Raw genomic sequence first — 27,009 nt, 5'->3', positions numbered from 1 at the left:
TTAGTGCTATATAGCAACAATTTTGGTGCTTCAGTGGTTCTTAAGCGGTTCTTAAACGGTTCTTCAGCGGTTCTTTGACTAAGGTATATAGCACTAAAAAGGTTCCCCTATGATTACGAGCCAAGAACCATTTTTGGTGCCATAGAACCTTTTTTTTTTTTTTGAGTGTAACTTTGATAGAAAGGGATGTAATGATTACAATCAGCCAATTTAGCTCAACCAATGGCCAAGCAATGCTTCATTTTGTTCAGTCTGTGGTCACATTAGCAATTAAAGAACAAACACATGATCAGCTCAAAGTGTCTGAATCATTTTGCTCCCAAATTTGATCAATTTTACTGGTATTTTCTGGGTATAATATGTCAGAGTTTACTTTATTTTGCCAGAAATGATCTATAGTGTCTTAAACACACTAGTAGAAATGATAAGATGATTTTCGGTTTGACTGTATTCGGTATTTATCAAGGTGGAGCTGCTGTTTGGCTTAATTTATTTCATTTCACTAAATAAATGAGTTTTGAAAACTGCTTAAAGCTACACTGTGTGATATTTTCCCCCATCTAGTGGTGAACTTGTATATGACCATCCAGTGAATATTAGTTTCTGTTCCTCTCAATTCCGATTTCGTTTTAACTCCTACGGTGGCCGATTTAGTCCAAGATTAACTTGGCTTCCAGTTCGACCTCGTCCACATTCGACACGGTGCCATCGAGTGTTAAAACGCCAAAGGCGAAGCTTGAATTTACGGGTATGTCCCTCTTTGGCTAATGTACTTTCAAGATGGAGGGGCAACATGGCGACCCGCATTCAAACCCTCACCCGTATGTGTTTACAATGGCATATTATAAACTTACGAGAATACTTTATTACTTGAAAGAAGTAAATATACATTAATGAGCACATATATTTTTGAAAGAACTAAGTGTTTTTAGCTAAGAATAAACTAAAAAAGTTACACAGTGTAGCTTTAAGGAATGCATTTATAATGTGGAAGTAATCCAGATCTCTAGGAGGAATCAGTTTATCCAGTAGGGTGATGTTTGACACGTGTGTGAGATGTAATGGTGTGTCTCAGTGATCGAGGGACGTGAACGCTTCAGAAGCGCGTGATCATGGGCTGTTCCTGCATGGGGCTGGTGCTGATGCTGCTGGTCAGTCTTCCGGTCTCCAGCGGTGTGTGTCCGCGGCAGTGTGTGTGTTCTGCGGCCGCTGAAGTGCACTGCACCTTCCGTGCGCTCGCCGCCGTGCCCGCGGGCATCTCCAAACAAGTCCAGCGCATTAATTTTGGGTGAGTCACTTCTCATCATGTTCTTTGGTGTAATTCATGGCAGGTTGCGACGTGTGTAACAATACATCGTACGGGTCAAAATTATCCATTTTTCTTTTATGCCAAAAATCATTAGGATATTAAAGGGTTAGTTCACCCAAAATGTAAATTCTGTCATTAATTACTGACCCTCATGTCGTGGGACACCCGTCAGACCTCCGTTCATCTTCAGACACAAATGAAGATATTTTAGTGTAAATCTGATGCTCTGAAAGGCCTCCATTGGCTCAACTTTACACTCTCAAGACCCTTAAAAGACACTAAAGACGTCGTTACAAAGTCCATCTCACTACAGCGGTTCTACAATAACTTTATGAATCGGCGAGAATAGTTTTTGTGCGCAAAAAAACCCTAAATAACGACTTACATAGTGATGACAATTTCAAAACAAGGCATTATGAAGCTTTGAAGCGTTATGAATCAGCGAGTCGATTCAGCAGTTTGACACGCGATCCGAATCATGAATCGACTCACTGATTCATAACGCTTCGAAGCTTCATGATGCCTTGTTTTGAAATCGTCATCACTATGTAAGTCGTTATTTAGGGTTTTTTTGCGCACAAAAACTATTCTCGTCTCTTCATAAAGTTATTGTAGAGCCGCTGTAGTGAGATGGACTTTGTAACTTTAGTCTTTAGTGTCTTTTAAGGGTCTTGAGAGTGTAAAGTTGAGCCAATGGAGGCCTTTCAGAGCATCAGATTTACACTAAAATATCTTCATTTGTGTCTGAAGATGAACGGAGGTCTGCCGGGTGTCCAACCACATGAGGGTCAGTAGTTAATGACAGAATTTTCATTTTTGGGTGAACTAACCCTTTAAGATCATGTTCCATGAAGATATTTTGTACATTTCCTACCGTAAATATATCATAAATGTATTATTAGTAGAAATATGCATTGCTGAGGACTACATTTGGACAACTTTAAAGGAGATTTTCTCAATGTGTAGATTTCTTTGCACCCTCAGATTCCAGATTTTCAAATAGTTCGGCTAAATATTGTCCTATCCTAACACACCATACATCAATGGAAAGCTTATTTACTCAGCCTATCCTAACCAAGCGGCTCCTCCCGCAGTTTCTCCTGAAGTGAGTTAAACTGCAGTTCATGGACTGGCCACTAGAGACAGACTCCAGAAGGAGCAGAATCTCATTGAGCTCATGTTAAAATGGCCAACTTTACAGCAGAAGAACACATGTTTACAGTCTGGGACAAACTGTGCTTTTGGTCTGTACGGCTAATGTTGCCCTTCAGGACGACTGTGGGGGGGGGGATTATTCGAAACTCATTCGTTTACATTATATAAAGCCTTAAAGTTCTGCATAATTAAGGGCGTGGCCACTTCGAGTTACAGGTGGATAGCCGTTTATCTGCTGTCTGTTTGTCATCTTAAGCTCCGCCCACGTTCCACCTTTTTGCCCATTTTCTGTTATCCGGGAGTGATGCGCTGACAAGATGGCGACGGAATCCTATGGGTGACGTCACGGACACTACGTCCACATTATTTTACAGTCTATGATCCTAACCCTGACCCTATGATGTATAAATCTCAATTTAAAAAATGGACCCTTATGACTGGTTTTGTGGTCCGGGGTCACATTTATCTGACAAATTAAAGGATTAGTTCACTTTTAAATAAACTTTGGCTGATAATTTACTCACCCCCATGTCATCCAAGATGTCCATGTCTTTTTTTCTGCAGTCGAAAAGAGATTACGTTTTTTGATGAAAACATTCCAGGTTGGTCTCCATATAATGGACTTCAATGGGCTCCAAACGGTTCAAGGTCCAAATGACAGTTTCAGTGCAGCTTCAAAGGGCTTTAAACGACACCAGATGATGAATAAGGGTCTTATCTAGCCAAACCATCAGTTTCTGTGAGAAACCCAGCAGTATTTATGCTAATATTTTACCTCTTATCAGACGAACGTGATCATCTCTGAGCTCCGCCATAACTTCCGCTAAGTGAGGTCAAAATACGAGCGTGGTCATAGATGTATCAATCGTAGATGCTTCATTCTACTGATCCATGAAGGTACCAATGAGGCATCTATGTATACATCTATGACCACGCTCTCATAGTTGAAGTGTACCTATGATGAAAATTACAGGCCTCTCTCATCTTTTTAAGTGGGAGAACTTGCACAATTGGTGGCTGACTAAATACTTTTTTGCCCCACTGTATATTATAGCTAAAACAGTTTATATCTCACATTTCGGAGAAAAACTGTCAGAATTCAGGGATAAAAAGTTGTTTTGTATTGTGTGGCAGAAACAAGCGTCCATAGTTTTGGGCTGTGATCACAGGATATCATTTATAAAAAAAAATTACACATTTTAGACTACATGTTTGAAATCAGCATATAAAATCATTGATAGAGAGACAACAATCATTTACATCATGTGACTTTTGACGCAAAATTTCCTGAATTACTGAGATAAAGACCTTGAAACAACTTATTCATGTGACAACCAGCCCAGGCCTTCCATGTTATAAACATGTGCCTACATTTTTGTTTTACTAGGACTATAATATTTAGTCCTTGTAAACAAATTGTGCATAAAAATAGTGTTTTTAGTCATAAAATAAAAAGTAACCCATGTTTGGAAGCTTGTTTCTGCCACCGAATAAAAAAATTAAAAGGTTTTTCTCAAAAACAATTCACATTTTTAAAATTGTGAGATCGCATTTACCTTTCCTGTGGTGGAAACGAGCTTCCATACTGATGATTAAAAGCAACTTTATTTTGAGAGTAGTATTGGTAACAATGCATTTGCTTTTTAACAGGTTTAACGCTATAAATCACATCTCAGACGTCTCTTTCGGTGGCCTTCGTAAACTAGAGCTGCTGATGATGCATAGCAACAATGTGCAGAAAATACCAGACGGTGCTTTTCAGGATCTTGTTTCCTTACAGGTAAAATCATGAAGCACACTAGCCCTTAATTTACTCCTAATTATTACTTCTGGCTAGTAAAAGTCACTCTAGTTCGATTGGTCTAGCTCTAGAGAATGCAGTAAAATACTGGCTTGTTTTTTTGGTCGTTTCCTGCAGGTTTTTAAAATGAGCTACAACAAGCTGAGAGTCATTACCGGGCACACCTTCTCTGGTCTGACGGGCCTTATTAGGCTCCATCTGGACCACAACCGCATCGAGTTCATCCACCCGGGCGCGTTCAGCGGGATGACGTCCCTCCGTCTGCTCCACCTAGAGGCCAACCACCTGCAAAAGCTCCATCCTGACACTTTCAGCACCTTCTCCCTGCTGCAGCGGTTCCCAGTGTCCAGCCTAAAGCATCTGTACCTGTCTGATAACCTGCTCCGCACGCTGCCCAGAAACATGCTGGAGAACATGCCTCAGCTGGAGAACCTCTTCCTGTTCGGCAACCCGTGGAGCTGCGACTGCCGGATGAGCTGGATTCAGGATTGGAGCGCGCGAAATTCAGGTAATCCATCCGTTTTGCTGAGTGCTTCAAGTGCTCACCGTTATCAAAGATGTGAATTTCCTGAAGGAAATCTTTTAAGATCAGTTCAGGTTGTAGTCTTTGGTTCTGTGTTAATAAAATGCTGCCAATTCAGGGCTCTAGAGTGCGACCAATTTGGACAAAATTTGTAAGGGTGCGACTTAAATTTTTCCCAGGTCGCACCGGTGCACCTCGCATCCGCTGCCTCTCCACGAATGAAGCGTTTGTTCTCCTTTGACGGAACTCTCCATAGATATATATACGTAGATGCCTCATTAGCTCCAGTTTCTATGGGCCGCTATACGTGGAGCGGTCGAATGAGGCATCTATGTACAACCCCAAATCAGAAAAAGTTGGGACAGTATGGAAAACGCAAAAAAAAAAAAAAGAAGTGATTTCTAAATTTACTTTGACTTGTATTTCATTGCAGACAATATGAACACAAAATATTTCATGTTTTGTCTGGTCAACTTCATGTCATTTGTAAATATGCATCCTTGCTATGCATCCCATTCAGACCTGCAACACATTTCAAAAAAAGTTGGGACAGGAGCAATTTAGGGCTAGTAATGAGGTAAAATAGATAAATAATGATGTGATTTGAAACAGGTGATGTCAACAGGTGATTGAAATTATGATTTGGTACAAAAGCAGCATGCAAAAAGGTCTAATCCTTTAGGAGCAAAGATGGGCCGAGGATCGCCAGTTTGCCAACAAATACGTGAGAAAATTGAAATGTTTAAAAACAATGTTCCTCAAAGAAAGATAGAAAGAGATTTGGATATTTCACATTCAACAGTGCATAACATAATTAAAAGATTCAAGGAATCTGGAGGAATTTCAGTGCGTAAAGGACAAGGGCGCAAGCCTAAGCTGAACAACCGTGATCTCCGATCCCTCAGGCGGCACTGCATCAAGAATCGTCATCTAGAAGCCATATCACCACATGGGCTCAGGACTACTTTGGCCAACCTTTGTCAAGTACCACAATACGTAGTTACATCCACAAATGCCAGTTAAAACTGTACTGTGCCAAAAGGAAGCCCTATAAAGTAAAGTAAAGCATTTACCACTTTGTAATGTTGCCATTCCTTTTCACAACACTTAAAAGACGTTTAGGGACTGAAGACACCAAGTGATGAAGTGTTTCAGGTGTAATTTTGTCCCATTCTTCCTGCAAACAAGTCTTAAGGTGGGCAACAGTACAGGGTCTTCCACACATTCTCTATTGGAGACAGGTCGGGACTGAGGCAGGCCAGTCAAGTACCCGAACCCTCTTCCTCCGCAGCCAGGACTTTGTAATGTGTGCAGAATGTGGTTTTGCATTGTCTTGTTGAAATATGCATGGACGTCCCTGGAAAAGATGTCTTCTTGAAGGCAGCATATTATGCTCCAAAATCTCTATGTACTTTTCAGCATTAATGGTGCCTTCACAGAAGTGCAAGTTACCTTTGCCAAGGGCACTGACACAACCCCATACCATGACAGACCCTGGCTTCTGGACTTGTTGCTGGTAACAGTCTGGATGATCCTTTTCTTCTTCGGTCCGGAGCACACGGCGTCCATTCCTCCCAAAAAAATACCTGAAATACTGATTCATCTGCCCACAGTACACGTTTCCACTGTGTGATGGTCCATCCCAGATGCCTCGAGCCCAGAGAAGTCGACGGCGCTTCTGGACACTGTTAACATAGGGCTTCCTTTTGGCACAGTACAGTTTTAACTGGCTTTTGTGGATGTAACTGCGTATTGTGGTACATGACAAAGGTTTGCCAAAGTAGTCCTGAGCCCATGTGGTGATATGGCTTCTAGATGATGACGATTCTTGATGCAGTGCCGCCTGAGGGATCGGAGATCACGGTTGTTCAGCTTAGGCTTGCGCCCTTGTCCTTTACGCACTGAAATTCCTCCAGATTCCTTGAATCTTTTAATTATGTTATGCACTGTTGAATGTGAAATATCCAAATCTCTTCCTATCTTTCTTTGAGGAACGTTGTTTTTAAACATTTCAATAATTTTCTCACGTATTTGTTGGCAAACTGGCGATCCTCGGCCCATCTTTGCTCCTAAAGGATTAGACCTTTCTTGGATGCTGCTTTTGTACCAAATCATAATTACAATCACCTGTTGACATCACCTGTTTCAAATCACATCATTATTTATCTATTTTACCTCATTACAAGCCCTAAATTGCTCCTGTCCCAACTTTTTTTTAAATGTGTTGCAGGTCTGAATGACAGGAAAGGATGCATATTTACAAATGACATGAAGTCGACCAGACAAAACATGAAATATTTTGTGTTCATATTGTCTGCAATGAAATACAAGTCAAAGTAAATTTAGAAATCACTTTTTTATTTTATTTGCGTTTTCCATACTGTCCCAACTTTTTCTGATTTGGGGTTGTATATATTTCTATGGAACTCATGGTTGGATCATATCGTGGTCTAAACCACCAATCAGAGACAGAGATGGGACGGGTTTTTGCCTCTGATTGGCTGTGGTCCAGATATTCCTTTCAGTTTACACTGCTTTATCAAGCAAACCACAAAAATAACAGTCGTCATGTGTAATCATTTGGCGTTCACCGTTTGTAATCTTCCTTTGAAGAGACTGGCAGATCGCGCTGCAAGCCTGCAACATTTCCGTCAGATACAGTAAATGCTTAACCTAGTCAGCGTCAGTCACTACTGTGATTGTGCATTGTTATATTATATTCCAAAAATAATCTCTTTGAGAACGATATTTGCTGATATATCTACTGTCCTACCTGAAACGCTAACGTTAGTATCATTGTTAATTTGTTTTGTCTCCTGCAAAGTGACTTTCTGGCTCTTTGAAAAAAAAACAACCTTCGACCGCTTTTAATCCTGTGGTGATCTACCCGTAATAATTCATAATTTCATTATAGCATTTGTTTCAGCTGGCACAATTTTATTAAAAAGTATAAACATCTATAGGCTACCTTAGCCTACAATAGCCTATCAGTAACGTTACCACATAATTATGACTATCATCAAAGCGTGTGATATATCGCAGACAGAGAAAATTAAAAATTCTGTTGTATTGAAATTGTATTTCATTGTTTATTATTTCATTATTTTTTTTAATTAATTTTTAACACTTTGTAATTACAAATAGTAATGTTAAAAGCCTTGTTTCCTGTGAGTTTAATCCTTGTGTTAATGCATATATTATGTTGTCCTTTGTTGTGGATGAAACGTTTTTGCCACACCTGCCAATGGCCATTGACTTCTTTATCAACCATGAAACCGGCAGTAATGACACAATTCCACAGATACAAGTGGAAATTCACAATTTAAAATTCCAATTATTAACATCAAGTAACAAATAATCAAATTAGGAGCAAAAGCACTAATAAATTCAACATAACAGAGATACAAATGAAATAAACAGAGCTTTTCAGGGTTTTCAGGTAAGGCTGACGGTAGTTTACAGGTACAGAAATGTATAAAGTAAGCAATTAAAAAATTGCATAGTCTTCAGTTTATAAATTAAATATCCTTATTAAAGTTATTCAGTCAAGAGCAGTGAGTGATTATTTTGTTGTTTGATTAACATTATAAACACCGACTGCAGGGATATTAGGCTGCTGTCACTTTAAGAGCGAATGCACTGATCTAATACACTGAGACAGATACACATGCGTTTACTTTCTCAAATGTTTACCTTCACTTTAGACGTAACCGATTATGTTTACTTGGATACTACTCGCAATTTTTTTAACATAATTTTTAGTGCTGTCAATCGATTAAAAACATTAACTAATTAATCGCACATTTTTTTCTGTAATTAATCGCGATTAATTGTGATTTTAATAATTAAAATGTGTTTTTAATAATTTTATATTGTAATAATTTCTCTCCACGTTACTCTCCAAATGATTGTAGAAACAACTTAAAGACAGTATAATTTAAATTAGGGCTGGGCAAATTAACGCGTTAACACGGGCGATTAATTTTTTTCAGCTTAACGCATTAAAAATATTTTACGCAAATAACGCAGCGTCCATTTTTATATCCATTTTTGCCTAGCGTTACATGATCATCACGCTCCTGTGTGTGTGTGTGTGTGTGTGTCTGTGTGTGTGTGTGTGTGTGGCTGAGTCTCATGTCAGCTAATCGAGGGACACACTGACACACACACACACACACACACACACACACACTCGACGCACAGACAGCCTCGCATCAGTCTCCTGCTCACATCGAGTTCTCTTTTGCTCATGAGCAAACAATAACAACACAGAGAATTTTGAGTATTCTCATATTAGGGTCTTAAATTAGTTAAATAACGTCTTAAATGAACTTAGAGTTGTGAACGTGTGAGATCCGCGTCGTGTTCATTAGCGGCCGATCTTAAAGTGACAGTAGCACTGATGATGATGTCATTTAATGTTCATCACAGAACAACGGGGACAGAGAAAATTGTAGCTTTAATGATGATTAATCTATATTACTTTTATTATTTATGCAGTTAAGAAAGGTGTTTGATAACTATTACATTTCTGTATATGTCTAACAGGGAAGGCCATGGGTAAATATAACATTTATTATTTTGGGTTTGTGTAAAGATTGTTTTAAATTAACTTAAATTAAAAGTAGTTTTTTTAAAGCCTAATAAATGTTGAAATTGGCATCTTTCAGTTATACTGTAATGTAACGTCATCAATGTTTCATAGAGTCATCAGTGATACTGGCCTTCATTCATAAAAACATGACAATACAACACATATTTAAAATATACTGTCTTTAAATTGTTTCTACATTTATTTGGAGAGTAACTGAAATTTTTACAATATCAAAATATTTAAAACTTAAATTATTAGAAACTTGTGATTAATCGCAATTAATTACAGAAAAATTTTGGATTAATTTTTTAATCGTTTCCCAGCACTATTTTAAATATTTGTTGTAATGGCATTTTTTTATGAATTAATGATGAACAATAATGACAGACATCATTAGTGTCTGCTGTCACTTTAAGATCTGCCGCTGCCGAACATGACGCGGATCTGACGCGTTGTCACCCGCATCTCATTTACTCAAAGTTAATTTAAGATGGTATTTAACTCATTTCAGATGCTCTTATGAGGATAGAAGACAAAACAGGAATTTTAGCATTAATTCTGTAATAAAATATTCATTAATTCATTCACAGACCGCACGTTCTCTTTTGTCTTGTTGTGTGTGTGTGTGTGTGTGTGTGTGTGTGTGTCATAGTCAGGACATTCACAGACAGCGCGTTCCCTTTTGTCTTGTTGTGTGTGTGTGTGTGTGTGTGTGTCATAGTCAGGACATTCACAGACAGCGCGTTCTCTTTTGTCTTGTTGTGTGTGTGTGTGTGTGTGTGTCATAGTCAGGACATTCACAGACAGCGCGTTCTCTTTTGTCTTGTTGTGTGTGTGTGTGTGTCATAGTCAGGACATTCACAGACAGCGCGTTCTCTTTTGTCTTGTGGTGTGTGTGTGTGTGTGTGTGTCATAGTCAGGACATTCACAGACAGCGCGTTCTCTTTTGTCTTGTTGTGTGTGTGTGTGTGTGTCATAGTCAGGACATTCACAGACAGCGCGTTCTCTTTTGTCTTGTGGTGTGTGTGTGTGTGTGTGTGTGTCATAGTCAGGACATTCACAGACAGCGCGTTCTCTTTTGTCTTGTTGTGTGTGTGTGTGTGTGTGTGTGTGTGTGTCATAGTCAGGACATTCACAGATAGCGCGTTCTCTTTTGTCTTGTTGTGTGTGTGTGTGTGTGTGTGTGTGTGTGTGTCATAGTCAGGACATTCACAGACAGCGCGTTCTCTTTTGTCTTGTGGTGTGTGTGTGTGTGTCATAGTCAGGACATTCACAGACAGCGCGTTCTCTTTTGTCTTGTTGTGTGTGTGTGTGTGTGTGTGTCATAGTCAGGACATTCACAGACAGCGCGTTCTCTTTTGTCTTGTTGTGTGTGTGTGTGTGTGTGTGTGTGTCATAGTCAGGACATTCACAGATAGCGCGTTCTCTTTTGTCTTGTTGTGTGTGTGTGTGTGTGTGTGTGTGTGTCATAGTCAGGACATTCACAGACAGCGCGTTCTCTTTTGTCTTGTTGTGTGTGTGTGTGTGTGTGTGTCATAGTCAGGACATTCACAGACAGCGCGTTCTCTTTTGTCTTGTCGCACTTGAATGGTTTTACAAGCATTTGCATGGATAAGAGCGTGATCATATAATGTAACGCTAGCCAAAGGATGACAGAAAAAACGGATGTTGTGTTAATTGCGTTAAATATTTAAACGCGTTAAACTTTAAAAATATTAATCACATGCGTTAAAACACAACAATTGACAGCACTAATAATTTTGCATGAATTCATGTGCAAAAAGCCGTGAGAAGAGCTCAGTTTAGTATTCACACTGTCTGAGACGCGGCTTTGCGCGCACAAAATGGCCCATACACGTAACGAAATGAGCTCCCTTTCACGTCGTCTTGCATTTGAATGTTTAAATTGTCAAGGCTTAAACTTTTGTGCCGATGCAGCGCTGGCCCGTCAACTATCCCGGACGTCGTTCACATTTATTCACGTTTGTTCACGTTCATGCATTGTTAGAATTAATAAAAAACTGGCTATTCACACCATTTCATATACTTGCCAATTTGTACTCTCATTGAGCAAAAAAAGTTGTCAACTAACAAATGAGCAGTCAGGTGATGCGTTTCGGTTAGCGCGAAAATGGATGCTAATGAGGTGAAACGGAGGCTGGCCTCTGGCGATTACGTTTTGGTTGCACTAGCAAAGAAAGCAAAGTCTGAGATGTCAAAAACGTTTGACCATGTGCATAATGAGAATAATGAGCCAGTGGGTTATGTGAAATGCAAAAGATGCGACATTCTGTTAAAGTACGACAGCAAAACGACGGGGAATTCGTGGATGAGGCATGTTGATCGAAGCTGTTCAACACCTGCCAGTGCCCAGGATCAACCTACAATCACACCGTTCGTTACAGCATCAAAACCCATCCCTGCAAAGGTGAAACAAACGGTGACGGAGAAGTGTGTCCGCTTTTGCTGTAAAGACATTAGGCCTTTTAATATCGTAAATGGCGAGGGGTTTAAAGAGCTGGCGTAAGAACTATAATGTCGGGGCTGCGTATGGGAGGGTTATTCCCCAATTGACAATTGTTTATCTTTTTTTTTTAATCTTAATTTAATTTGTTAATAAATACTCCTTTTTATTGGCGCGTTGGCCTATTTATATTCGTATTGGTGATTGTGGAGAGAGTCCTGGCTTCGTTTGTTTTAGGCCTAATGTCAATTTGATGTAACTTTTCATTTTATTTCATTATTTCGTTTAATTAATTCGTTAAATTTATAATTTATCTTGATTTAATTTATTAAGAAAGACTCTTTTTTTTATGGGCCCTATTTAGGCTAAGTGTATGCCGAGGCCTATTTAGAGTGCTGAGTTACGCTTTATGATTATTTTATTTCTTTGTTCCAACTTCCAAGTGGCCTATAGCCTACGTTAGTCATGAATAAATTATGTAAAAAAAAATGTATGAATGACTCATTCTTGACAAAAGGCAAAAGAGCTGTGTGCGTGCGCACATTTCAATAATGTCGGGCTGTAAACGGGTTCAGCCTTTTAAAAAACCTGTCAATCAAAATGTACTTGTCGGGCTCAGGCCGAATTCTGTCGGGCTTGGTCCTTGTCGGGCCTAGCTTTTAAGGCCCGATTACAGCTCTACCTTATAGTTACATAGCAGCAAGTGAGTAAGCATAAAAAGCTTTAGACTATGGGTCTTCAACCGGGGGTCCGCAGCGGTACTGCAGGGGGTCCGCCAATTAATGTTTGATCACAAATAATTTTTAGAAAACAGAGAAAACATCACAAAGTCAAATTAAATTATAAGCACCCTGAAACGAAAGCAGAGCACCCTCCGTTGATACTGAAATAGTATAATATTATTGGAAAAACAAATTTGGCAAACATTGCGCTGAGTTTGGGCTCTGGAGAACGTGAGATGTTCAGTGTACAGCGTGTTTTGAGAAATGAAGCCAATCATAGACATGCTCGATGATCTCTGGAACGCAATGGCCAGAGGTGTTTAAGATAAAATCCACACCGCTCAAAATGCCAGAGTTTTTCTTCAGTTCTCAATTCTACTCGCTCTCGTGAATTCTCTCATTTACAAAGACACGATGTAAGTAAGAGATTCATTATTCAGTGTAGACGACTTTACTGATTTTGATGGAATGATGTGAGATCACGAACTGAGATGAGGGACAGCTTAACTGTGATTGTAAAGTGAGCACTCTTTCGTGCTTTTGAGGTTATATAGCTATAATCCATTGAATGAAAGTATTGTTTATCATGCTGCTAAGAGAAACGACGGCCAAATACACACTGCAAAGTTTTGGAAGTGACGTCTACATATAAATGTGTGTTTCACCCTCGAAATTGCAATTGACAGTGATAACTAGCACGGGACAAAAATATGGCATGTCAAAATACAGGGAGTGCAGAATTATTAGGCACGTTGATTTTCTGATCATATTTTTTTTCCAGGCACATTTGACCAATTCCAAACCACAGTAATCCTAATAACTACTATTGATTTAGTATTTAATAATGTATAAGTGATATATAATTGTTCATGAAGGCTGGAAATGAAAATCACCTTATATTCAGGTGTGCAGAATTATCAGGCATGTTTTCTTTTACAGATAAATTGAGCCAAAAAAGAGATTTAACTCAGACTGAAAAGTCCAAAAGTATTAAATGCCCATGAGAAGGATGCAATACTGATGCAATACTAGACATTGCAGTTAAGGCGAGACCATTGGACAGTGAAATGCTCGTTGGGTCAGCAGGATCTGACAAAAACATGTGGCGGAGAAAAGACACCTATTAACCACAAAAGAATGAAGAATTAAGGTGAAGAATTAAGGGTGAAACCATCAGGAACCCTTTAGTCTCCAGCGCCACCATTTTCCAGAGCTGAACCTACCTGGAGTCTCCAGAAGTGCAGGTGTCAGGATCTCAGAGACTTCAGTTAGGTAAAGAATCCTTAAAAAATGACCCCCACTAGATAAGAATCATAAGCTGAAGTGTTGTAAAATACATGAAGCCTGCTTTTTTATAGGCTTTATAGGTTTTATAGGTTGAGAGTGACTCTTGAAGGACCAGCACCACATCCTCTAGTACCACTGTTTGAAGAATTAATCTTCCAGAATCTGGCAGTACGTTTTGGGAGTTCATTTTAGTCCATCCTGAAGTCCGTTTTGCAGAGATGGACTAAAATGAACTCCCAAAACATACTGCCAGATTCTGGAAGATGAATTCTTCAAACAGTGGTACTAGAGGATGTGGTGCTGGTCCTTCAAGAGTCATTCTCATCCTATCTGTCCATAAAGCCTATAAAAAAACCTTCTTCATGTATTTTACAACACTTCAGCTTGTGATTCTTATCTAGTGGGGGTCATTTTTTAGGATTCTTTACCTAACTGAAGTCTCTGAGATCCTGACACCTTCACTTCTGGAGACTCCAGGTAGGTTCAGCTCTGGAAAATGGTGGCGCTGGAGACTAAAGGGTTCCTGATGGTTTCACCCTTAATTCTTCACCTTAATTCTTAATTCTTTTGCAGTTAACAGGTGTCTTTTCTTCACCACCTGTTTTTGTCAGATCCTGCTGACCCAACGAGCATTTCACTGTCCAATGGTCTCGCCTTAACTGCAATGTCTAGTATTGCATCAGTATTGCATCCTTCTCATGGGCATTTAATACTTTTTGACTTTTCAGTCTGAGTTAAATCTCTTTTTTGGCTCAATTTATCTGTAAAAGAAAACATGCCTAATAATTCTGCACACCTGAATATAAGGTGATTTTCATTTCCAGCCTTCATGAACAATTATATATCACTTATACATTATTAAATACTAAATCAATAGTAGTTATTAGGATTACTGTGGTTTGGAATTGGTCAAATGTGCCTGGAAAAAAAATATGATCAGAAAATCAACATGCCTAATAATTCTGCACTCCCTGTAGATACACGATGTAAATACAGAATCATAGATTCGTATCAATATACTGTATATATAGTGATTTGATTCTTAATTGTCCATCTCACAGTTGTTTTAGTAAACTTGAAACTAAAGTTCAGATAAATGTTTAATTGTCCGTCTAATTAGTAAAATAAATGTATGACAATTAAAATAATTTACTACAACTGCAAACAACTAATGAATTTTGATTTTATTTAGATTTTTTTTATCGCAGCATTTTGTTAATTTTAACAATGGCAAGTAAGATACAGACAGTGATGCATGTGCAACAGAAATGTGCATTCTGATCTACTGTCTTAACATATCTTATTCTTAATCATAGAGTTAGTTTCTATTAATATTGAAGGCTATATGCTTAATATGTAGCTCTGTTTGACACATTTTGTATCAGGGGTCCCTGCTCCATGTCTCTATCGCCTAAGGGGTCTTTCACCTGAAAAATGTTGAAGACCCCTGCTATAGAAGCATAAAAATGTATCTGTGTTTGAATGTTTAGCACTTTCTTAATTCCATCTGAATTTGTCTCCTTTTCCAAGGGGTGATGAAATGCAAGAAGGACAGAACGTTTGCCAGCGGTCAGCTCTGTCCACTGTGCTCCTTTCCTAAACACCTCAAAGGACAAGAGATCTCTGATCTTAAAGAGTTCATCTGCTCTGGACCGGCTATCAACTCCCCAGGGAAGAACATCTCGCATGAGGAGAACATCAGTGAACTCCTGCCCATCGACAGGATCAAACCTCCTTTCGGAAATGTCTCCTTTGGTTTATCCGACGAGCATGGGACTAAAGTGGACTTGATCTGCCAAATACTTGAACCAAGCGACTCCACTAAAATCTCCTGGAATTACACGAAATCTCTGCAGGTCGCTGCTAACGTGACTCTGTTCTTTGACGTGGAGTGTCCTGTGGACAGAGACAGCTATGAAAGCTTTTGGAGGCTTCTTGCTTACTACAGTGAAGTGCCCATGCATCTGCGAAGGGAAATCATGCTGAGCAGAGAGCCGGAGCTGAGCTACAGATACAGACAGGACATCGAGAAGGATGCCTTCTTTTACACTGGCATCCGAGCTAATGTTTTAGCCCATCCACCTTGGCTCATGCAGTCCTTCATGAACCTCAAGCTAAACCGGCCTTATTCCTCCTCCAAAAGTGTGAGACTCCTTCTTAATACTCATTTGACAACCACCACAGACAAGGAGCTCGTCAGATCTTGGGTCATGATTGAACATGACAATAAAACCCAGACGAGCTTCAGTTCTGTTGTCGGTGGCGTGATTGAAATGGACTGCCGTGTGGAAAGCTCTGGAAATGCAGCCGTTCATTGGATGATGCCCGATGGGTCGAAGATTAAAGCTGCGTTCAGCTCGACGGACAACAGAGCAAGCGTCTCTAGAAGCGGCAAGCTTCACGTTAAATCTGTCGAGCACAGAGACTCCGGGGTTTATTACTGCATTGCTGAGGTTGCAGGAGATATCGATGTTCTGCCTTTCCGTTTATCAGTTATGGAGTCTTCAACTCCTCTTCCAGGTCAGGAGATCGGGAATGCTTTGACCAAGTTTGTTGGCGAATCTGCTTCTTTGCACTGTCTTACTACGGCAACACCAGATGCTGAGGTGAATTGGATATTTCCAGATGGCAGTGTACTGAAAGCCAACGCAAATACATCCAGGGCTTTAGTCTTCGACAACGGGACATTGTCCCTTCCTCAAAGTCAGCTTGACAATACTGGATATTACAAATGCATCGCCATGAACCAGCACGGTGTGGATGTGCTGGCTACTAAACTAACTGTCATGAGACGGAGAGGAATCCAGCCGTTGAGACGCTATCCCATTAGACCGCAGTCTGCTTCGGGAGTGTCCACTAAGGTAAAAGCCTATTTGGAGGATGTGGAAGATGCTTCTGGAGATGGTTCTGAAACTCAAGAGAGAATAGTACCAAACACAAGCTTTATTAATCGAAGGAGGGGTCCGAATGGAAGAACACAAGGCAACATGCGGCGTAGACGCCCCTTTAGAAAGGGCATGCATGAACCGAACAGAACTGCGGTCACAAATCAAAGAACCGTTAATGGCAAGAACAAAATAGACCCCCAGAAATGGGCCGTTCTTTTGGCCAAAATCCGTGAGAAAACATCTTTAAAAAATGCATCAATTCACATTTCCCAACAAGGCACTCCAAAGGTGAACGAGGATCATCCAGGATCGATTGACAACACTGAGAGTTCTTCAGGTGACTCCGGTTTACCCGAGGAATCAAACACTTTCAGCACGCCACACCAAACGGATGTTTACCACACGCATGTAATTACACCGCATACCGTGGGAGCAAATTATAACATCTACCGAACGGCAACTCCAGAATTACACACTCGTTCAGACAAAGTGGCTTACATCTCAAATCCCACATCTGGACCTCATTATGTTATGACAGAGGTGAGCGTTGCCGAAGGAGGGCATGTGAGCACCATAAGTGCAGAGAATAACCAAGTATACTCTGGGTCTGTCATCAACCCAAAGTCTGAGACAGAAAATGAGCTTAATTTCTCCGGAAAGACTGGTGTGCAGTCACAGATTGGGGGTTTTGATTCTGGGCAGCTTGAAAGCACTTCGTTTTCAACCACATCAACCGTCAACATTAGTTCAACACAACCGAGAGCCAAAGATCACTGGAGCTCCAGGCGTAGATTTGGAGGCAGGCGGCGAATAAAGTTCAGAAGGCCATTCTCAAACCTTCCTACAAGAAGACCTTGGGTAACACGAGTTGTACCAACTGTAACTTTGAATACAGATCCCACAAAGCCAGCTGAAGACAAACTGATCCATCCAGCTACTGCTCACATTCACTCCACATTTTCATCTACAAGCACGCCAATCCATCCGACTATCCCAGTAACAGTAACTCGTATGTCTGAATATCCGACTATAGACCCCACAACCCAAACTGAAGGCACGCCAGTCCATCCTACAGTGCAGAGAGAATTAACAAATGCCATTAATGAGGAAAATACCATCTCCCTCCCTGTTGGGAAAACTGGTCCAGAAATCCACAAAGTGAAGACAAGTCATTTCCTCGAAATTCAGGAGATGCCAAACTCTACATCTCACCCCATCAGCACAACATCTGCTACAGTGTCTGGGGTTTCAGGGTTAGAAAATGAAGACATTACCTCTTTAGAGGAGGAAGAGATGGATGAGTACATGGTTCCCGAGGGTGTAGCTCCAACATCTCGACTTGGCTCTGAAACTGTCCCACTGACAACTGCTCGGCAGGAGTTCACAAGCACACTTTCAACAGCGTTACCAAAAGCCAACAAAGAGATGGATCCAACAGAGACCGGCTTTACATTGGACACAGACAGGCTGGATGTCTTGAACTCAACTGAATCACACTTTAGAGATGTACTAAGAGAGAACGACACATTGGAAGCTACTAGTACAAGAGAAAATTATATTTCCATAGAAGAATCTATAGTCAACTCCATGCCACAACCCAGAGAGTTCCCACTTTCACAACCAGATCCAAACTTTATAGAGGAAGAATCAGTTTTTTCCTCAACAGCAGCGACTCCTACAGAATCCATAATATCTGTTGGCACACAAACCGAGTCTTTAGCTACAAGTTCACCAGTGCCTACTCACAGTGAAACCAATGGGATTAACTTCTTACAACCGAACTTGATTTCTAAGGAAGACCAAAGGGAACGGTTAGTCAATGAACTCGATGAACCTTTGATTGTTCCTACAACAACACTGAATACTTCACCCAAAATTACAGTACTGGCACCTACAGTCATGATTCCCATTATTATTACTACTACTACTACTACTTCCTCTACTACTACTACTACTACTACAACTACACCTGCTCTGAAGTTAACACCCAGTTATCCCTTACCGGACAACAGAATCCCATTTTACTCAAGAAATCCTGGGACGAACGTCATAGATTCCAGGCACAGGGGAAGTTTTCCCAGCACTAATCACAGGTATCCGTACTATCATAATAGAAACCCATCTGTCCATATAAGACCCAATATTCTCAGAACCACCTCATCTGTGGATTTAAACTCTGTCAACAACATCAAATCAACGACAGCACCTAAAATATTGACATCAACTGCTAGATCAAGTCCCCCATCAAGCACCACACAGCCAAACAAGCAAATTCAGATCCACCAATCAGTGAACAGACAGTCGAGTGCAGTTCTTGCATCTCAAGGATCGCAAACTCTTCCCGTCCTGCAAATGAGACCCAGAATCTCTGCTGCCAAACTGCACACAGTGACTGTGAATGCTGGGACAGATGTGCAGTTACCGTGTGATTCTGTGGGGGAGCCGAAACCCCTCCTGACCTGGACCAAAGTCTCCACAGGTAACTCACATATGACTTAGTTTCAGCATATTCAGAAAACAGAGTATAATTTTTAATGCATAAACCAAATGTGATCTTGAAACTTTACGTTTATTGTTTTACAATAGAAGTTAAATGTTTTTTTCTTATTGGCTTCCACACTTTTCAATTAGGTACTGTATGTATGTGTATATATGTGTGACCCTGGACCACGAAACCAGTCATAAGGGTCCATTTTTTTAAATTGAGATAAATGAGCTTTCCATTGATGTATGGTGTCTTAGGATAGGACAATATTTAGTCGAAATATTGGTAAATCTGGAATCTGAGGGTGCAAAACAATCTAAACATTGAGAATATCTTCTTCAAAGTTGTCCAAATTAAATCCTTAGCAATGCATATTTCTACTAATAATGCATTTTTTATATATTTACGGTAGGAAATGTACATACATTTTTGGCATAAAAGAAACATTTATTATTTTGACCCATACAGTGTTGGGTAAGGTACTCTAAAAAAGTAATTCATTACTAGTTACTAGTTACATCTTCAATAGTGTAATTGGATAACTGTACAAATGACTCTCTACAAAAAGTATTTAATTACTTATTACTAATTACTTTCTAAATACTATATCAACCTTGACTAGTTAAGTAATTCAAGGATAGACATGAAACGGCTCTTTTAATTCTTTTAAATGCATAATATAAAACTACATCAATTATTCTTATTAACTGACCAAAGTATTACAAATGTGAAAAGGTTACATAAAAACATGCATTTTAAAGTTAGACTTCAAATTTTTATGTTAATTCCACTATTGTATTGTTCTACAGTCTATACACAGTATTTAGTTCAATTACATCAAAAATAACTGTAATTAAATTACAGAAGAAATAAGAGTAATCCCTTACTTTACTTTTTCAAGGGAAAGGTAATTAAATTAAAGTAACTAATTACTTCGTAACTAGTTACAACCAACACTGGACTCATACAATGTATTGTTACCGTAATAAACGCGTGAGAGGCAGGACTGGTGTTGTGCTCCAGGGTCACATTTATATATATATTATTAATAGTAATACCAGTCAAAATGTTGGAAACATTACTATTTTTAATGTTTTTAAAATAAGTACCTTATGCTCATCAACCCTGTATTTAAAAATACAGAAAAAAACTGTAATATTGTGAAATATTATTACATTTTAAAATAATGGATTTCTATTTTAATATATTTTTAATATATAATTTATTTCTGTGATTCAAAGCTGAATTTTCATCAGCCATTACTCCAGTCTTCAGGGATATTGTGATGAATAAAAAGTTTAAAAAGTAAAAAAAAATTACACATACAAATTTTACAGTATTTACAATATAAATAATAAATACACAAGCGTGTATAAACTGTATATATGTTTGTGTGTGCATATATATACACATATAAAAATTATATTATTACATTTTATGTTATGTTACATGTTATTAAATTAAAAATGTATATTCATTAGAATTTGTTATAGAGACAAATCAGAGAAACAAACAGTATTATTAGTGTTTTGTGCAGCCTTTCTGTCTGTAAATTCATGGCATTTTTATTATTTTTCTAAATGGATTATTTTTTTTCATTGATTTGGCACTTTTGTTGTCTTCAGTCTCTCTTTCTCAGAATTCTCTCTTTCTCAGAATGAGTAAAAGCTGCTGCTTTAAATCAATTAAAGGACATCTCTGGTGAAAAATGAACCTAGGGGTGATTAACACATGGTTACCGAGTAGATTGTTCTCTGGGATGTGTTTTCATGACAATCGAATGTAAAGAGTTTTATCTCTAAAAACAGATTAGCTTATAACGCTAGTATATGGGGCACAGAATAAGTCAAATTAAATCGCTAGTTAATACCACTAACAAGGCTCAAGATAGCCTCACACTAACACGGGAGCATAATGAGGGTCCCTACATGCAAACCCAAGCATTGAGAACTCTGTAAGTTTACAAACAGTTTAATAAGAAGATACTTTATAAAGACAGAACATTACGCATATACAGACAGGAGCCATCTTGGAAAATATCGAGCCACGGTTGAATAATCCGCCATCTCTTTAGTGTGTATCCTTTGGAAGCACTAGTCTCTGTTTTTTTAAATTATTTGTATTTATTTATTTTCTCTGTTGCGTTCAGTGCTTTCTTCCGGAAACAACGGACCATATGAGAGTCACAGTTCATCACTTAGCACAGCGTTCGAGGCTCGATTCGTCGAGACTATTTTCCAAGATGGCTCCTGTCTGTATATGCGTAATGTTCTGTCTTTATAAAGTATCTTCTTATTAAACTGTTTGTACACTTACAGAGTAGCCTGACGTCGTCATACACAATTCTAGTCAGAATTTGAGTCTGATCTGCTCCGTTGGGCTGTGATTATGGGGCGTATTTCAACCGAACCAGGAAAGACCTCAATTGGATAGACCTACAACCAATCAGAGCGACACATAACATTAGTTGTCAAATGTCAACAGAACTCAAGGCACTGTGTTGCCAAGTCCGCAGGTTGAAATGACCCAGGAATGCGAATTTTAGCTGCCAGCCCTGCCAAAATAACACATATTTTACCCCCAAATGCCTTTTTTTTCCGGAGAACCCCCCCAGAAAGCTATTGGGCTTGTTTTGGCTAGTTTTGAGGAACGTTAGCAATTGGGCGGGTTTAGTTGTAAAAACTTGGCAACCCTGTCTGGGTTTAATTTCATTGGTCCGAACAGTTTCTGTTCGGGCATAATTACTTCTCTACGGAGAAAGTCCAGACAGAACTGCCCGAGTAAAAATGTTGTGGGCGGGGCTAAGTTCGGCTGGCATCCAGGCTACTTACAGAGTTCTCAATGCTTGGGTTTGCATGTAGGGACCCTCATTATGCTCCCGTGTTAGTGTGAGGCTATGTTGAGCCTTGTTAGTGGTATTAACTAGTGATTTAATTTGACTTATTCTGTGCCCCATATACTAGCGTTATAAGCTAATCTGTTTTTAGAGATAAAACTCTTTACATTCGATTTTCATGAAAACGCATCCCAGAGAACAATCTACTCGGTAACCATGTGTTAATTACTAGTGATGCACCGATCATGATTTTACATGGCCGATTCCGATACCGATTTTTTTTTTCAATAAAACTGGCCGATACTGATTTCCGAATTTTATTTCATTTTATTTTTTAAAAATTTTTACACAATAAAAGAACGAAAGTATACATGAACAAGATGTTTATTTGGTATTTAACAGGCTAAATTGGCTTTTGGCTAATGAAACAAGCCCGCAATCTGAAATTAACTGGAAATTGAATTGGAAAATAAAAGGCTGAAAGGTGAAATTAAAGGCAACAACTGCATATTCTGCAATCCAAACAAAGATGTTACTTAAATCAGCATTTGTTTTTAAATTCAGTGTAAAGAAAAAAAGTCTTTACCGGTGAAATTAAATAAAACCAAAGTATATAATTGTTCCAAAATGGTAAATCAAATAATGTTTAGTGCAACGAAAAAAACTAAGAGCAGGTGCTTTTTAAATCAAATTAAGTCAATGTCATTTTAAGGTAAAATAAAAATGATCATCCTTTACAGAACTGATAGTATTTCATTTCTAAAGTGCATGCATGTTCTTCTTTAGGCTACAAAAAGAAGTATTTCGGCTTTGTCACAAGTTAGTCTGTTTCGTTCTCATCCGATCCAACACGTGAGAAGCTGAGCTGAACAAACGCTCACGATCTACACTTGTGCAGGCGGAGAGAGGTGAGCTCGCGCAACTTCAGCTCGCGCAACTTCAGCTCGCGCAACTTCAGCTCGCGCAACTTCAGCTCGTGCAACTTCAGCTCGCGCAACTTCAGCTCGCGCAACTTCAGCTCGCTCACCTTCAGCTCGCTCACCTTCAGCTCGCGCAACTTCAGCTCGCGCAACTTCAGCTCGCGCAACTTCAGCTCGCTCACCTTCAGCTCGCTCACCTTCAGCTCGCGCAACTTCAGCTCGCGCAACTTCAGCTCGCGCAACTTCAGCTCGCTGACCTTCAGCTCGCTCACCTTCAGCTCGCGCAACTTCAGCTCGCGCAACTTCAGCTCGCGCAACTTCAGCTCGCTCACCTTCAGCTCGCGCAACTTCAGCTCGCGCAACTTCAGCTCGCGCAACTTCAGCTCGCTCACCTTCAGCTCGCGCAACTTCAGCTCGCGCAACTTCAGCTCGCTCACCTTCAGCTCGCTCACCTTCAGCTCGCTCACCTTCAGCTCGCTCACCTTCAGCTCGCGCAACTTCAGCTCGCGCAACTTCAGCTCGCGCAACTTCAGCTCGCACAGGAAAGCGGCTCTTCATTCCCTTCAGCATCTCGTCTCTTCCCTCAGTTCTCCAGTTTCCGTTTGTAACACAGTGACATGTTCGTGTTCGCGAATGATTGCAATATAGGCGCGTATGTGCACGCAGGCGCACTTCCGGAAAAATCGGCAGAAAAATATAAAGAAAACCGGCTGGTTGCCGATTGCGCGCTAGAAGCAAAAAACATCCGGTTCCGGTTTTTGGCCGGTCAACCAGTGCATCCCTATTAATTACCCCTAGGTTTATCTCCTTCCTCACATTTTGTTCTCCACAGGAGCCGTCATGTCGACCAATACCAGAATCCAGCGGTTTGAAGTCCAGTCCAATGGGACTTTTGTCATCCACAACGTCCATCTTCAGGACCGCGGGCAGTATCTGTGCAGCGTTCGCAATCCACACGGCGTCGATAAGATGATGGTGACCCTGGTGGTGTTGGCCCACCCGCCCAGAGTGACCCTTCCACGTCATCAAGATGTGACGGTGTTTCTAGGAAACCGTGCACTCCTGGAATGCCAAGCACAAGGTCTCCCAATCCCCAACATTAGCTGGGTGCTTCCAAACCGATCAGTGGTGCGTGCCGTTAGTAACACAGAACAGAAGGTCATGCTCTTCGCCAATGGGACGCTTCAAGTCAAGCACACCAATTACCTGGACAAGGGCGTCTACAAATGCATAGCGAGCAATCCCGCCGGAGCCGATATGCTTTCCGTGAGGCTCCAAATTGCAGCATTGCCTCCCACGATCCATGAGCAGCGCTGGGAGAACCACACCATCTCCGACTGGGAGTCCGCGTTCCTCCACTGCACCGCTCAAGGCTCGCCCAGTCCCAGCATCCGATGGGTCACGTTTACCGGCACGCAGCTTCGCCCCTCGCAGTTCATCAATAGCAACTTGTTTGTTTTCCCCAACGGGACGCTGTTTATTCGCAACCCTACAGAGAAGGATTGTGGGAATTACGAATGCGTGGCTGTGAACTCTGTGGGCGTGGCTAAAAGGAGTGTAAATCTGCAGGTGAGGAGGAACTCGACCTCCGCCAGGATCATGTCCACTTCTGCACACAACACTGAAGTCCGGTACGGAGGTCAGCTGAGTCTCAACTGTTCGGCCGCTGGAAGCCCCAATCCTCGGATCATCTGGAGGACGCCATCTAAAAAACTGGTGGATGCATATTACAGGTAAAGGGATTTGCCATGTTTTCATTTTGGATTTGTCCTTTGGTTAATTGCAGGGGTCATTTATCCTCTTAAACTCCAAGGACCGTCATCAAGTATATACTTCAAATGTTAAAGGGTTAGTTCACCCAAAAATGAAAATTCTGTCATTAATTCCTCACCCTCATGTCGTTGGACACCCGTCAGACCTCCGTTCATCTTCAGACACAAATGAAGATATTTTAGTGTAAATCTGATGCTCTGAAAGGCCTCCATTGGCTCAACTTTACACTCTCAAGACCCTTAAAAGACACTAAAGACGTCGTTACAAAGTCCATCTCACTACAGTGGTTCTACAATAACTTTATGAAGTGACGAGAATAGTTTTTGTGCGCAAAAAAACCCTAAATAACGACTTGTATAGTGATGACGATTTCAAAACACGGCATCATGAAGCTTCGAAGCGTTATGAATCAGTGAGTCGATTCAGCAGTTTGAATCGCCAAAGTCACGCGATTTCAGCAGTTTGACGGTTTGACACGCGATCCGAATCATGATTCGACTCACTGATTCATAACGCTCCGAATCTTCATGAGGCCGTGTTTTGAAATCGTCATCACTATATAAGTCGTTATTTAGGGTTTTTTGCACACAAAAACTATTCTCGTCTTCATAAAGTTATTGTAGAGCCGCTGTAGTGAGATGGACTTTGTAACGACGTCTTTAGTGCCTTTTAAGGGTCTTGAGAGTGTAAAGTGTATTGAGCCAATGGAGGCCTTTCAGAGCATCAGATTTACACTAAAATATCTTCATTTGTGTCTGAAGATGAACGGAGGTCTGACGGGTGTCCAACGACATGAGGCTCAGTCATTAATGACAGAATTTTCATTTTTGGGTGAACTAACACTTTAAATGTCTGTGAAGGAGCTCTGACCTCATATGTTGCACCATTTGAAAGCTTTACACAGAGGACCATTTCCGCCTGGATTTGGCCGACCCAAATGTAAAAGCTTCCCATACATGCACACACACACACACACACACACACGCACACAGTGTCTCTAAATACACAATACTGCTGTCATTTTACAGGAAACCCTCTGAAGTTTCATAAACCATTGCTAAAAATGATAAACATATTGTCTGAGCTGTAATAACCCCCCCAAAAAAGAGGCGCTTTTTGATTGTTTGGTTATAAATTAATTGTTGAAAGTGTGTAACTCAGGCCCTGTGTGCTCTAGCACCCTGCAGACAGTTCTGGCTGTTTCCAGCATTTGTCAGAAAACACTGGAAAACAAATAATTTTGTTATTCTGGGATGTTACACTCTAAAAAATGTTATAGTTAAAAATAACCCAAGTTGGGTTGAAAATGGACTAACTCAGCAATTGGGTTGTTTTAAGAAAACATTTAACCCAACTGCTGGGTTAAAACAACCCAATTGCTTGGTTAGTCCATTTTCAACACAACTTGGGTTATTTTTAACCCAGCATTTTTTAGAGTGTACATTTATACCACTGTATTTGGAGATACTTGTATATTGGAGAGATTTTGGGTAGGTGGAAATTACATAAAAAAGGTAATATTCCTCTCTTCAGATCCATTTTAATAAATCTTGCACACAACATGATACAGACAAAAAATTCTCCAGTATTTGCTGCCATCTAGTGGAAAAAGCCAGAACTGTCTGCAGGGTGCTAGAGCACACAGGGCATGAGTTACACACTTTCACAATTAATTTATAACCAAAAAATCAAATTTTTGGGGGGTTATTACTGCTCAGACAACATATACTCACATGTTTATCACTTTTAGCAGTGGTTTATGAAACTTCAGAGGGTTTCCTGTAAAATGACAGCAGTATTGTGTATTTAGAGACACTGTATGTGTGTATGAGAAGCTTTTCAATTTGGGTCGGCCAAATCCAGGTGGAAATCCCAAAAAATATTCCCAGAGCTGAGGTTAATGAGGAGTCAAGGATGTCAACAATTTAGGATGCTTGTATTTCAAGATCCATGATCATTTTGGCATAATCTGAGCCGTTTGAGTTGCAGAATTCAGTGCTGATTGTCTGTCAATATGTCACAATCTAATGCAAAGAGGCGGAATGATGAGTTAAGTTTAATACTTTATATGATAAAACCAACGTATTGTTATTCATTTCACATGTAAAGAGGGCATTTATAAATCTTGAATGCATTGATCTAGGATCATATCAGCCTAATCTGGACCGTTTAAGTGGCACATTTCAGTGCTGATTATCTTTTGAATCTGTCCCAATCTAATGCAGACTTTGCAAAGAGGCTAAATGATGCAA

General features: G+C 40.1%; 1 protein-coding gene across 1 annotated transcript in view; it reads left to right on the top strand.

Annotated features, from left to right (window-relative positions):
- Positions 1–1,112: 1,112 nt before the first annotated feature.
- The window catches only part of mxra5b (matrix-remodelling associated 5b), a gene marked incomplete at its 5' end in the record, with an annotated part of 34,187 nt that continues 8,290 nt past the window's right edge, over positions 1,113–27,009 (top strand). Inside the window, 5 exons of the mRNA XM_079820785.1 lie at positions 1,113–1,288; positions 4,115–4,244; positions 4,383–4,773; positions 15,386–19,222; positions 23,817–24,717. Coding sequence (XP_079676911.1) covers positions 1,113–1,288; positions 4,115–4,244; positions 4,383–4,773; positions 15,386–19,222; positions 23,817–24,717 — 5,435 coding nt within the window. The remainder of the gene's footprint in view (positions 1,289–4,114; positions 4,245–4,382; positions 4,774–15,385; positions 19,223–23,816; positions 24,718–27,009) is intronic.

Source organism: Gobio gobio, assembly GCF_949357685.1.
Source record: "Gobio gobio genome assembly, chromosome: 7".
Classification (NCBI taxonomy): domain Eukaryota; kingdom Metazoa; phylum Chordata; class Actinopteri; order Cypriniformes; family Gobionidae; genus Gobio; species Gobio gobio.
This window is presented reverse-complemented; position numbering and strand designations above follow the sequence as displayed.